This window comes from Caloenas nicobarica, chromosome 4, assembly GCF_036013445.1.
Source record: "Caloenas nicobarica isolate bCalNic1 chromosome 4, bCalNic1.hap1, whole genome shotgun sequence".
Lineage (NCBI taxonomy): Eukaryota > Metazoa > Chordata > Aves > Columbiformes > Columbidae > Caloenas > Caloenas nicobarica.
Genome location: NC_088248.1, coordinates 73466945 through 73481439, shown reverse-complemented (window position 1 = coordinate 73481439; position 14495 = coordinate 73466945). Strand labels below are relative to the sequence as shown.

Sequence of the window (14495 nt, the reverse complement as noted above, 5' to 3'; positions counted from 1 at the left end):
CCAGTCCCATGCAAAATACCCACTGAGCAATTTATAGCCTCTGAGCCATGCTTGGGCATGGTAGAGTACTGTTAACACCAAAAAATGCCTGGCCCATGCTAATAATTTAACTTTATGGACCACTGCAGGTCACTGGCTGGGCCCACGACCTGGTTTGGTTTAATGCAGCCTGTGTGTAGGTACTGGGCATCCAGTATTTTTCTGTGTCACTGTGAAGTTAATGGTAGATGATGTGCAAGGGAGTTTTAAGACCTTGCAGCTTCCAGCTGACCAGCACGGAGCCGAGTGCTTCCTTCCCTGCCCCAAAATCCCCACCCAGGGCAAGGAACAGAAAACAAAAGGTGAAATTCCTCCTTTTCCACTCAAACATGGGAAATCTTCCTTCACCTTCCCTCCTCTTTAAAGACCTAAACCCTAACAGTGGCCAGTTTTGCAAGGGTTAACCAGCGTGAAATGAATGCGGAGAGACAGTCCAGGACCATAATCACTTATTATTTTCAAGTAATATGCTTTATCTCTGACTAATCTCCTCATCTGGAGAAACACTCACGGCAGACAAGAGTCACCGAAGTTATCTCTGATGATGGGGCTCTACGGACTACTGGCTGCGAGGGACCAAGGCCAAGGAGAGGACTTCAATTATGACCTGAACTATGCTCTGGTAGCTGAAAAGCCATTGTTTAATCTACTAGAAATCATCTATTTTAGCAGATAAAGGGATTACATGGGTTTTCTTTTTCCCAAGAACAGCGTGTTATTCCAACTGCTAATGGAACACTCAGTATTTAATTAAAGAAAAAGCAACACAGGCATCAAAATCACTTCTGGGGAAATTCAAATTGATTGTCACCCTTTGATGCTGCTCAATCACCTCTATCTCACTCACCCTTCCTACAGCCCAGATTAAATCATCTGGTTCTCTCCATCCTGCACATTTGATGATTTTATTTTATTTCTTTTTTTAGGGATCTCATCCAAAACTTTGGGACTACGCAATGTGAATTCACCACTCTACAGAAACCTCCTGACTTGTAAAGAGCCAGATTACGCTTCAAGAGGAAAGTGTAGAAATTTCAGTTGAATTTTGCCCTTTTTTCCACACGCTTGGTGCTGGTTGCTGTCTGGCAGGGCTCTGTCTGCCCAGCCCATTAGAGTGATCCCGTATCATAGGTCCAGTGTTTGGAAACTCAAAGTGGCTTCATTGATCAAGGATGAACTTCAAACTGCTGCACGCGTAAATCTTTTGTTTTCCCTCCCAGTTCTCTTGTCTTTGCCATCTCCATTTTCAGAGAGATTTGCCCTTTATTTTTTGTGTCGTGCAGACTAATGACCATAGAGGACAGTTACAAGTCATTCTCAAGTGCTGCACTGTGTTCAGCAAATACAGACTCGTTTTCTCATGTCATCCACTCCTCCAGGTCCACAGACTGCAGATTCAAAGGGTCTATGAAGGAAGATTAAGGAGTAGGAGCTTACAGAGGCAGGTGTAAATTCAGTACATAGGGATGCACACATCTGTTGAGAAAATTGTAAAGCAAAAAAAAAAAGGCAAAATGAAAACCAATAATCTAGTTTCTCCTACCATCAGCATCTTAATCCTTTTCCCTTTACCAAAACAAAGAACAGAGTACCTTGATAGTGGTTATCCAGCCATCAGCCAGAGTCTCCTCACACAGATGACTGTCCCTGTCATAAATCCTACTGCTGACTATTTCTGACATGGTCTCACAATCTCTAACACTTCCTTGCAAAGACCAGCTGTCTTTTTTTGTTTTGCCTTCCTGACCATCCAAATCTTTGCACATAGGTCTGCAATTGCAAGGATAGGGACCTACTGAGTAGTGTGATTTTTACTACCATGATTTGTCTGTGCCTTTTCATGACTGCTTCAGACGATCTACGCCCATGTGTGCCAGCTACATCCGCCTTCAAATCTCTGTAGAGGGATCTCTTGCTGTCCTGTGTGGTGAAATTTCTCAGATAAATGGTGTGGTCCATCTTGTCCACCCTGCTGCTACCTGCCTGTACAGTTCTCATCCCTTCCCCCTTTCCTCCTGGTCTTTGTCTGGCCCACGCCAATGTTTGATCTGCATCATTCATCACCGGACACAGCAACCTGGCTTGGCACATCTGATGAACTGGCACCACCACGAAGATGTGATCATCCTCAGGCTCTTGATCTCCTTGTCTGACTTTGCCCAAAGTCTTTGGTGGCTGTAACTCCATCCTTCACTGTCTACAGGCAGCTCCAGAAGTTGATGCAAATTATCAAGTCACTCTGTCTGCTATCAGGCATTGTCCTGAACCAGTTGTTCAGCTTGCTCTTGACCAGGACTGCTGACCTCACCTCTTCATAATGTTTTCAGCAGCTTCTTACACATATCATATAGCTCTAGGACACTCCACACACCTATTGCAACACATCGGGTCAAATGACTTTTGAAATTGTGCAACTGAAGTTCTTGATATCTCCAAGCTTGCCAGTGACCAGCCTCTTGCACTGGTTTTGCTGCACTGTCCCTCTCGCTTCGTGGAAACTGAATCCACCTTCTGAATCCCCCAGCAAGGAACACAGTGAGGTATTTGCTTAGGTATCAGGAAATGCACAGGATTTGGAAGGTCATAACTGTGAGAATTTGCTTACTAGGATCCACTTTTCCTTGCTCAGGGGATCTTTTCTTCCCTGATAATATATAATTGCCTCACTGAGTCAGTGACCCATACTACAGACCCATCAATCCTTTCTCAGCCCCTCAGATTTCTTCAGTCTCATGACCCCTTTTTTGCAGTCTCTGCTAGAAAGATTCTTCTTGTCATCCTGCTCCTGAAGCGTTATAATCTCCCAAACACTAAAAATCTCTTCATCTCTTGATCAGTCGTCTGTAAAGACTCTGGTAATAGTTCACCCATCTCTTCACCCTGTCCTATCAGCAGGGAGCTCTCTTCAACATTAATGTGGTGCAGAACACACTAGTTGTTCTTCCTTAGCGTCTATTATAAAAGACCATTTTGATGTAGACTTTCACAATGAAGTTTTAGTGCTGTCTTGCTTTTTAAACCGATCCTCCTTGACTGCCCTTGCTATTTGACTTTTGTCCACCTCGGTGTACATGTGGCCATGTACATTCAGGCCATGTCTTTTCACCTACACATTCTGCTTAGCGCTGGCCAGGTGGAGAACATCTTCCAACACCCAGGCTCAGTGGCTGCCTGCTTGCTTTCTCACTAAGTCATGTGAAATAAATGTCGTTGAGACAGATGAGGAGGTTATGACTACAGAAGACCACTGCTCCAGGAGATACGCAGTGCTTGCTCTTCCTCTACTTGCTGATTTTGGTCTTCCTAAATGCCAATCAGAGCTTTTCAGCTCTGCTGCCCGTTTAGTTTGCATTTGCACCTCTTTTTGCGCATACAGAGTCTGTAGAGGTTCTGTAGAGGTTCAGGAAAGCCTACAGACACTTGTCATATTTGCTCATGGTTTGTATTGTCTTTGCCAGTCTTTGGCATGTGCCAATCAGTCACAAACGTCAGTCACTGGCTACATGATGGTTCACTCCCAAGGTATGGCTTAGGCATGCCTTGGCTGGTAGCAAGATCGCCTGAAATTCTTCAAAGAAATAAGGGAAATTCTTCCTTAACACCTGTCATGGGAGCCCATATGTCTAAAAGTGCTACAGAACCTGTTCCACAGCCCTAAACTGAAGCACTGTTTTCTGAAATGTATCAAGCCTTGAGTTGACCAGGGGGGTTTTTTGTTGGTTTTTTTTGGAGGGGGGCGTTTGTTTGGTTTGGTTTTGGTTTGGTTTGGTTTTGGTTTTAAAATTTTTTTTACTACTGTGATTTGTGCTGATGCCTCTCTTGTGTTTTGCACCACTGCCTTAAAACAAGGTTTTCCTGTATGGCATCACTACCTTGTCTGTCCACCTAATTTTCTGAAGATGTACAGTATTATGTTGGTACATCTCTAACTTGCTCATTAGCAGTGAGATTTTACCCAATGTGATCTCAGATTCCTGTTTCTGTTCGTCAAAGTATCTAAATTAACCAAATAACCTGCCTGGCTGGGAACTGAAGCCTGGACAGAAATATCGCTGCACAAAATAAAGCACAATGCGAAGACAGAAAACCAGTTGAGGAAAGCCCTGAGTCTGGAGCTTGAGAACAGTGTGATTTCCAAGGCAGAACTGCAGGTGGGAAGTGGGAACATGGGAGATCGCTGTGGACAGTCCACATGCATGCAGAAGGATCCAGGCTAAGGTTTCTCTTAGCATCTGTCTTCTTTCAAGTATGTATTAGAAAAAAAAAGAAAATTTGTGGAGAATCTACAATAAGTCCTAGTAAGTTCATAGAATCATAGTTGTTCTAATAATTATGCACGACAGTAAAAACTGATACCTTGGATTCAATTCAGTTGCACACAAGGGTGTTCAGAGCTGTCTGAGGTTCCCTACGATATCTGAGATGTTTGCAGTGGGTGACATATTGAAACAGTACCACTGAGAGACACTGGAGACTGCAAAGCACCTCAAATAGTCCCAGATATCCCTGGTGAGCAGCTGAATTGAGAACCCTTCTGTCTGTCCTGCTTCAGCTCCAGCCACTGGTTCCTGTTATAACTTTGTCCTTTGTCCTCATGCTTCTGCTCTTTCGTAGGTATTTATACACTGCAAGCAAGTCACCCATCACATTCCCCTCCTGCAAGTAATTAAAGTTTGTTCCTTGAGAAGCTTCAAGGTTTAGCTGCATGTTGTGGGCAGTGGTATCTTCTCAGGAACATGGTTCCTACCAGTTTTGTTTTATGTCCTCTAGCTCTTGTATTTGACTAGATAGCAAACAACTTCATCCCTATTACTCTACCCTGCTGCTCACGGTTTCATAGGATCTATCATAATTTGATACAGTACCAATGTGAAATGATTATAATTCCTTACTCCTATGCCTCATTTACCCCAAGATCATAACAAGGAACATCTGATTATTCAAAAGAACCACAACAACTTTTTAGAAAATTATTAATTTCCGAGATGGACTCCGTCACCTCATCGATCTCGGATTTTTTTCCTAAATGTGTCTTTTTGCTTCTCCATATCAAAATACACTGTGCCCCTTTGCTCCCCATTGCCATGTGGAGACCGAGGTAGTTCTGTGTCAGTGAACCATCCTCTTCATTACTGAACAGTCTGTAGCCCCAGTTTTCAACTCCTACACATTCAGTCAACAATGATTCTTTATTCCCCCCCAAATCAATTGCAGAAACAGAATAATGAACCAGTTTTGACAGGACTTCCCTGTGAAGAGACTCAAGGATTTGTTTTTCACAGTGACATTTGGAGATCTCTATTTAACCAATTAGATCCACTTAATGCGCAACACATTGTTTTACACATTTTTTTTTAAATCTACTTCCAACACAGAATTAACAAAACACTTTCAGAAGTAAGTTATGTCAAGGGTTGCTCACTCTTACCAGAGAACAACAACAAATTGATTTGACAAGGCCTATTTTATATATACACACAATCATTTGCATCAATTTCATTGCCTTCCTTTAAGAATTCATTAAACAAGTCATGCACTTGGGTTTTTTTGCCTTTAACAATGACAGGCTGACAGTCTTAGCATTACCTAAATAATTTTCCCAGTCCTTTTAAATAATGAGCCAACATGAGCTTTCATAGTCCTCCAAAATCCTTCTGGTATCTCAAAATAAGAACTCAGCATTAATGGCCCACATGATATATTCCTGGTTCCAAGAGCTCTGAAACACTTGGCTGTGAATTACCAGAACTGGCTGCTCATAAAATATTTAATTTATGTGGTTGCTTTTTAACTTAAATCCTAGTTATTAATGGAGCCCAAAATGCTCTTTCACCAGCACCTGATCCTAATACACTATCTGATTTTTTCTTCAGACAAACATGGAAAAGAAATATTAATTCAATATTCCTCCGTTTCCTTGTGGTAGTGTTGATGGCAACTCCTGCCTTTCTCTATGAATAGTTCTGATTATTTTTATCTTAGCTGACCATAAATTTTTGTTCTTTTACTCCTAGTACTCATTCCAGGGCAGAAGTGACTTATTCAGCTGAATTAAGACCAAAATGCATTGGTCTTTACCTTACTCTATAGGAGTGATCACTGTAGGGAATCCGGCCCAGAGCTCCAAGTTCCATTTCAAATATCCCATTACACATTAAAAACATATAAAAAGCCCAAAGATATTGCTTTATTTCAGCCCAGGTCATCTTCTTGCTTTAAGCAGAAGGAATGAAGCTCCCTGCTTAACACTCCTCCCAAAAAAGGCACTATCTGGTAGTACCAAGTTAATGACACCTCAGGAGGACCTTTTTATTGTTGTAAAAATAACATGCAGGATCAGAATGGGGATTTTTAAATGCTTTTTATGAATCTTAAGCCCGAGGAGCGGCATGAGCAATGCAGGGCACTGAGAGCTTCTGCAAACGTGTTTCCAAACACCTGGAGCGTAAGCTTAATCCACCCACAAACAATTGATTTCCTTCTGTCTCCCACCAGGCTCCTCTTCCTCCCAAAACCCAAAAGCCAGCTTTCTTTCCCAGGTTAGGTAAAATCACCTCTGACGCAGAGAGTTACTGACCCTGGTCACATCCCTTTGTCCCCCAAAACTCTGAGATTCCTACTTGCCACAGTCTCACTCACAAGGTGTCTATTTTATCCCAGTTTTATTAGGAGCACAGCTCCGGGTAGCTTAGAGAGACAATGAAGCTTTTAGCAAAATTTTGGCTAGCCATTTGCTAACAAGCTCCCCTTCAGTAAAAGGCTAGGCAGGCCCAGGCTAAAACTAACCTGGGGGGTTAAAAAAAGGAGAAAAAAAAAAAAGAGGATGGAGAGAGGGTGTTCCCCTGGATCAGTGCCCCAGCCCACAGCCACAGAAACACTTATGCAGCCAGAAAAAGCAGCCAGGAGTGGACACAGAGCAGAACTGCTTCTTTCAGCAATGGTGTTCGCTCACAACAGCCTCAAGTGCTGGTTTAACTACGGCTTGTGATAAGCTATGATTTATTCCTTGCTTTGTAACAGAGTCCAGGGGCTCCATCACGCTCAGTGCCTTGTAAACGCACCAGGAAAATATTTTCTGTTCTAAAACGCTAACCCTCAGTCTGCAGCCTGCAGTGCTTTTACAGAGACCGTGAACTAGAAACAAAACCAAACCAAGCCAGTTGTTGGTAGCCTGAAAAATCATGGAATGAGGACACCTCCCCAGGAAATGTTTTAGGGTCTGAAAAACCAAGAAACATTTGAAAACCTCTGATCTTATAATAAGGTAACTTGGCAAAATTTGATCACCAGAACTTCAGTCCAATAGATGACTAGATACAGGGAGGGAGGAATATACATTATTCTCCTTAGGTAAGGGATAAAAATTTCTTCAACCTGTATAAGACGTAGACAGAATACCCTTCCCAAATTCATGGCACTGAAACATCTATTGCACACCATAAGATGTTCCCTTTCTGTTACCCATTTACAGGACAAATCAGAGGGTGAATTAAAAAAAGAAACTTACTGACAGCAGATTAATAAGTATAAAACACCCAGTCTAGGAAGGAATAGGCTTAGCTGTAAATAAGGGAGTGGTACTACAGTTTAAATTTAATTTGAACTGTTCTTAGTCAATTCCTTGATATTCGTGAGAGTGGAGCCACAGTCCTGGACCACCATGAGAGAAAAGATAATTCTCCTGTCTTGTCCCAGACAATGAAGAACTCAGTCCTTATTTTGTTGATGACTTTGGAGAAAGATACAATCTGCGCATGAAGAATTCTTTTATGTGTGGACCATAAAGTTGGTGCCTTGCCTCTTGCCAGCCCTGGGGAGAAAGTGAGACTTATATTGCAAATGTAGCCAAACCAAACCAAACCTGTGGTTTCTGCTTCGCTAGAGGAATTCGGAGCCACTGAAGGGATGCTGGTCTCTCTCCTACTGGTAAAGTCAATAGTGGACAATATGGATTATCATGTCCTGATGCTCCAACATGCTCCCTGTGGCTAAACCTCAGCATCCTCGGGAAATGGAGAGAGACTCAGGTGGGTGCAGGTATCAGTTCCTGCTGCGATGCTGGATGCTCAGGGCTGAAGCATTTTCAAGGTTTCCGTGTTCAGCTGTAGACACCTGAGATTCACAACAGGAAAGTTAAGCCTGTACCCACATGTTCAGAGGAGCAGGGCCTTAGAGGCAAAGACAGTGTCTTCCTAGCGAGGGGAAAAAGTGCTCACTGCAATCACAGAACCACAGAACCACAGAATGGCTGAGGTTGGAAGGAACCTCTGGAGATCATCTAGTCCAACCCACCCACTAAAGCAGAACGATCACGACAAGGACAAGCACAACAGCAAAGAGAATGGTGCGGCTGGCACAAGGCGAGGACGGGGAGGACCTCACTCTCCTGCAGCACTTTTCCTCGGGAAGTCTTAAAAAACTTCTCAAGGCAGCTGGCTGGAGAAGCTTGCACGTCACACAGCTGGCTGGGGACACGTTTCAGCCCTGGCTCCAGGTGCCATGGGCTCCTCGATGCTGCAGACATCGCTGCCAGGTTCGTAACGCTGGTGCTAACAAATGTCGCAGCAGCTTGATCATAACACAGTAATTTCACAGTGATGCTCAAGCCCAACCCCAAATCTGCTCATGGTGGTGGGCAGTAGCTTCAGACTCTTATCTTGGAAACTATTTCAATTTTGCATTTCAGCACCTTGCTTGCCAGCTTCTCGGTGTGTTTCTGAAAGGAAAATGTTGCCCAGACCTCTCTGGAAAAAAGCACTTTTTAGAAAGCAGAGGGGCAGAGCGCTGGATCTCTTCGTGCTGCTCTCCTCCTTCTGTGGCAGGAGAGAACAGCAACAGGTTCGTACTGCGAGCTGACAGTGTTTTGAGGCAACACTGCATGTACTTGTAGGATGAACGTATTGAGAAAATTAAACATTTTTAAAGCTATCACACCATCAAAGCTTTATTCTCTCCACTCTTTAAATTAAATGTTGCTTTACATATCGGTACCATTCCAGCTGTGTAATAACCTCTCTAAAACTATTTTTGTTTCACGTTCCTTACTATTTCGTAAGACAAGTTGGAGTTTTCTGAGGACACGCACTTCGTTTAGACCTAATTCAGCATTATTTTCGCACCCGTCTCGTTTGTTGAAAGCAGAGAAATGAACTAAAGAAAACTCGAAGGCAGCATTTCATGCCTCTGAGGAAAACTGCCTTCCCCGCCCCGCCATAGCCGGGTGTTCCTCTAGATGGCTCTGCCTTTGCCCAAGTACATCAAACACCCGAAGCAAAAATCGCAATTTTGAGCTATACGGCGATACCACTGACTGCTCCTTTCCCTCCTGTAACAATCGTGAGGGTTTTGAGCAAACGGATAAACAAAGATTTATTGTAATTTTAGAGAATAACATTTTCGGCTTAGCTCTTCAAACACAGATGAAAGCTGCTTTTTAAAAATCTACCTGCTTCTTGTCCTTTAGGTGTCCTTTCTAGCCGTGATTTCCCCACAATCTGCTTGGTTTAGAAGCCCGTTTTCCAGTTAGACTTCAAATCAGCATTTTCCATTACGACCCTTCTCCAAAGAGATGTAGAGTTGTTATAAATAATAAAGGCAAGGAAGCTGAGAAGGGAAAATACACCTTGCAGAACATACTGTAAAATTTTCTCTTGCTGCTCTGGCTATCCAAATATACACGGTAAATTCTTTCCCCAAAGGATACAAAATAAAATCAGCAGCAGTGACAGAAAGAAACAAAATAACAACAGAAAAACAAAACCAAAAAAATCTCCCCTTGTGAGTAAAGGAGGAAACTCAAAATCATAATTCTCCATCACACTCACTTGTAAGCGATTCTGTGTCCCCAAACTGTCAGACCACTTGTTTTAAAACGAAATTTAATGGTGAAAATCCTCCAGTTATTACATCCCTGCATAGATCACGCGAGGGATGAAAATTTGGGATTGGAGTTATCCTGGGAAAGCTGCCCCGATCCGGTTTCACTGATTTACATGTGTGTTTATAACCATTTTATCGATGGCATAAAATGCAAAGACTTTTCCCAAACGCTTTTCTCTCCCCAAAACCTTGATGGCAAATCAAGACACCCGGCGCCTGCAACCCTGGGGAGAGCGCTTCGCATCTGTACCTGGAAAGGGGATTTTTACGCATTTATAACAGCAGAAAACAGAGTAACGATCTCGTTTACAGACCCAGGGATTTACATTTTCTAAGCGACTGACAAAGACTCTCTAAATTCTCCCACACTATTGACCGTATTTTTCCTGTTATACATATGGGTCCGATCGTGCGCTTTGCGCCGGACGAGAAGGATTTGCCGGAGCTGGTCCCCGTATAAATCCCAGAGTGTCGGGATCGTTACGAATGCCGGGAGCATTTTCTCTGCAAAAGGATGCTCTTTTCCCCAAGTTTCCCCGAAGCCCGAAGGCGAAAATCAACTTTTATTCATTAAATCGCGCCCCGCGATCGCCAGCCCTTTCCTCCTCAAGTACGAGCGAACACGCCGATGTTGTTTGTTTGTTTAATTTCGGGCAATTCCTTACCCAAAGCTAATTAACTGCCATCTCAACTCGGGCTGCTGTAAGCCGCTCGGCAAAATTACACATAAGTAACAAGAATTTAAGCGAATTTCACCCTTCGCGCTCCCGTCGCGGCAACCGCAGCGATGCTAATCTCCCCCAGACCTCAGTTTCGGGGATGGAGGGATCGGGGACGATCGCATCCGTTGGAAAAGGGTCCAGGGGGGACCGTCCCTGCTCGGCGGGGCAGCGCAGAGACCCCCGGGACGCGGAGGGGGGGACACCCGGGGTGGGGGGGGCAGGCTCGGGGATGCTGCCCCCGCACTGCCGGGAGCCCAATCCCTGGCGCCTCCCGCAGCTCCCCCCCGCCGGTCCCTCCCCCATGGCCGCTTTTGGGGCCCGGCCTTGCCCCCCTCCGCCTCCCTCCCCGGCGCGGAGCCGCGCTACTGGCTGCTCCCTGCGCGCCGCCGCCGCCCGCCCAGCCCCGGCCGCGGGCGGGGAGACCGGGCGCACGGCAGCGCCTATAAGGGCACCGCGCCGCAGCCCCCCGGGATTTTTTGGTCTGGAGCCACCGGGGCCGCCGGGGGGGCGGGCTGGACGGGAGCGGGGGGGGGAGCGCCGGCCGCCCTGCATGGCCAGGGATTATGAGCGCCGGTGAGTTGCAGCAGGCGCAGCCCAGAGCTTCGGCGCCGGCGGCCGCCCCCGCGCCCCCGCAGCCCCGCAGCGCCCAGGAAGCCCCCGACATGGCGGTGTATTGCAGCGAGAACTTCAGCGTCTACCCCCAGCCCAGCCTCCACCCGCCCGGCGCCGCTGCCGCCGCCGCCGCGGCCGCCGCAGCCGCTGCAGCCGCCGCCGCCTCCTCGGGGCAGCGGGCGGGCGGGTACGCGCTGGGGGACTACGGGGCGCCCGCCAACGCCGGCTACCTGTGGGGCATGAACAGCCCCGCTCCCTACCTGCAGGGCCCGCCCGGCTCCGCCGCCGCCGCCGCCGCCTCGCCCTTCCTGCCGCCGGCCTCGTACGGCTGCTCCCGGGGCGGGCAGCTGGTGGGGTCGCCCTCGGCGCCCGGTTCGCCGTCGGCGGGCGGCGCGGAGCTGAGCTGGCTCAGCCTGGCCAGCCAGGAGGAGCTGCTGAAGCTGGTGCGTCCGCCGTACTCGTACTCGGCGCTGATCGCCATGGCCATCCAGAGCGCTCCGGAGAGGAAGCTGACCCTCAGCCACATCTACCAGTACGTGGCCGAGAATTTCCCCTTCTACAAGCGCAGCAAGGCGGGATGGCAGAACAGCATCCGCCACAATCTCAGCCTCAACGACTGCTTCCGAAAGGTGCCCCGCGACGAGGACGACCCCGGTGAGGCTGAGGGTGGGCTGGGGAAGGGGGGATGCGGCGGGCGCACACCCCGCGGGGCTGCCGGCACCCCGGCGAGGAGAGCGGACGGCAGCGATCTCCCGGTCCCCTGTCCCCTGTGAGGATACCAGGCTCTCTTGTCCTCTCGGGGTCGGTGACATGAGGAGACCGGGCTCCATTGGCCTCTCGGGGCCGGCACTGGGAGGAGACCGCGCTTTCTTGTCCCTTTCGGGCCGGTGACATGAGGAGTTCGGGGTCCACTGGCCTCTCGGGGAAGGTCGCTATGAGTAGATCGGGCTTTCTTGTCCCCTCGGTGCTGGTCGCTATGAGGAGACCAGGCTCTCTTGTCCCCTCGAACCAGGCAGTGTGAGGAGACCGCTCCCCTTCGTCCCCCTCGGTCCTGGTGCTGTGGGGAGTCCGGGCTCCCTTGTCCCCTCGGGGCCGGTCGCTATGAGGACACCCAGCTCCCATGTCCCCTCAAGCCGGACACTATAAAGAGAGCGGCCGCCCGTCGGGCCCGGCGCTGGCCCTGCGGGAGGTGCGGGCGATGGGCGGCCGGTCCCAGCCCTCACCCCCTCCCCGAGCGGGCCGGCTGGGCAGAGCCCGGGAGTGCCGGTTGTGCAAGACCCGGCTCCCTCGGCCGTGATTCACGGCTGCCCTCCCTGCCCGCCGCTCGCCGGCCCGGCCCCGGGGCACAGCCGGTGCCCGGGGGTGGGCGGAGGCGGCGGCGCGTCGGGCCGGTGCGGGTCCGGCCCGGCCGAGAGGGGACGCGCCGGTCTGGATCCTTCGGGGGGGACATTGTGGGGTCACTGCTCCCGTCAGGCCCGGCACAGCCAAGGGGTGTGTGGGGACAGCTAATGCCACCACAGCCCCCTCACGCTAAGTCGTGGGACGGCTTGTCTGCAGCCCCCACGGCTCAGCACTGCTGGCCTGCCATCCCCTCGGTGTACCGGGGTGCGACAGTCCACCTTTCCACCAGCTCTTCTGAGAAGAGCCGTGGCAGGAGCACCACCTTTCACTCATGGCCGAGGTGGCTGCAGGTGCCCCTGCTTGCTGTGAGGGAACCAGAGCAACAGGAGCCCTGCTTTGCGTTCCCTTCGGCACAGGTGCAGATCCTCCAGAGAGGTTTATGCTTTATGATGGGGAAGTTCTCCTCCTCCGTGTGGCCTTAAGGTTCACTTGGGCATCAGAGGGGTGAAGGTGGTGATGTCCTAGAGCCAGGTTTTGGATTCTTGTACTGAACAACAGTCAGAAGGAACAGGTGTGGGTGCTGTGCTGATTGAACAAGACATGGATATTGCTTATCTGTCTGTGGTGGGGCTTGCTGTCACAGAGGCTGACTTTCTCTCTTGTTTCTCCTGTTTTCCACCAGGGAAAGGAAACTACTGGACCTTAGATCCCAACTGTGAGAAGATGTTTGACAACGGGAACTTCCGTCGCAAACGCAAGCGGCGCTCTGAGCCCAACGCCTCCGCGACCGCATCTGCGGCCTCCTCTCTGGGGGGCCTGAAGACTGAGGAAGAGCGACCCATCCCCGCTGCAGGCAAACCTTGTGGAAACAGCCCACCCCCAGAGCTGGACCCCTCGCCTTCTGCCAGGGACCATCCGAAAAGCTCCTCTCCCTCCGGTATCATTTCATCCACCCCGAGCTGCCTCAGCACCTTCTTCAGCGGCATGAGCTCCCTGAGCAGCGGGGGCAGCCGGCTGACAGGGGGTCTCGGCACTGACCTGCATCACAGGAACTTCTCTGCGGGACAGCTGAGCAGTGGCACTTTCACCCCTTCCAGCAGCTCTTCTCAGGAGGTGCCTTCACCAGACCAGCTGCAGCGGGTTGCGGGACCTTCCCCCGCCTACTACAGCTCCTTCCATCCCAGCAGCAGCAGCCAGGGAGCCCAGTACAACCACTACTACAACTTTACGGTTAACAGCCTCATCTACACCCGGGATGGAACGGAGGTGTAGGATACGGGGGCAGTCGACGCTGCAAAGAGAATGGGAGTTGCAGGTGTATTTTGGCAGCACGGAGGACCATATGCTTTTGCAAACAGCATTTCAATGTGGACACTTCCCAGGAGTTCTTCCAGGAAGACAGATCTTCTCACCTTTCAAAATAAGAACACCCCTTAAACACCAGCAGAAGGCAGATGCAAAGTCTTTTCCCCATCCCGGAAAATGTTAGGTGGTTTAGATGGCTTGCCATCTAAATTCTGCAGATGAAAGCGAACTGAATTACTGCTTTCAGAGGTTTCTAATCCTGAATGTAGGATAAGAAATTTAAAAACTATAACCATAAAGTGATATCAGCAAGAGCGAAGTGTAGACATCCAGTGAGTCTTAGAAGAGAATAAGAAAAAAGAATATGAAGAGATTTCTTATGAAGTGCCTTGTACAACGTATTAAAAAACTCTTCTGCCAGCAGTTGCCTCTGTAAGCCCTTGCTTTCTGCCCTGATCCTGCAATATGCGATACACGGGGGGATACTCTGGGTAAACACCCACCCAAAACCTCCTCGAAACCCACAGAGGTTCGCTCTGGTCTTCCTGTGTATGGCATATTGTACAGCCAGGGCCACCTCTTGTGGAACAACCTTTT

The 14495-nt window shown here is 48.8% G+C and overlaps 1 protein-coding gene across 1 annotated transcript; it reads left to right on the top strand.

The window, feature by feature from the left end:
- Positions 1-11203: 11203 nt before the first annotated feature.
- On the top strand, positions 11204-13865 carry FOXI3 (forkhead box I3). Its single transcript, XM_065634733.1, has 2 exons — positions 11204-11906; positions 13276-13865. The coding sequence occupies exons 1-2, from the start codon at positions 11204-11206 to the stop codon at positions 13863-13865; spliced, it is 1293 nt and encodes a 430-aa protein (XP_065490805.1).
- Positions 13866-14495: the final 630 nt, after the last annotated feature.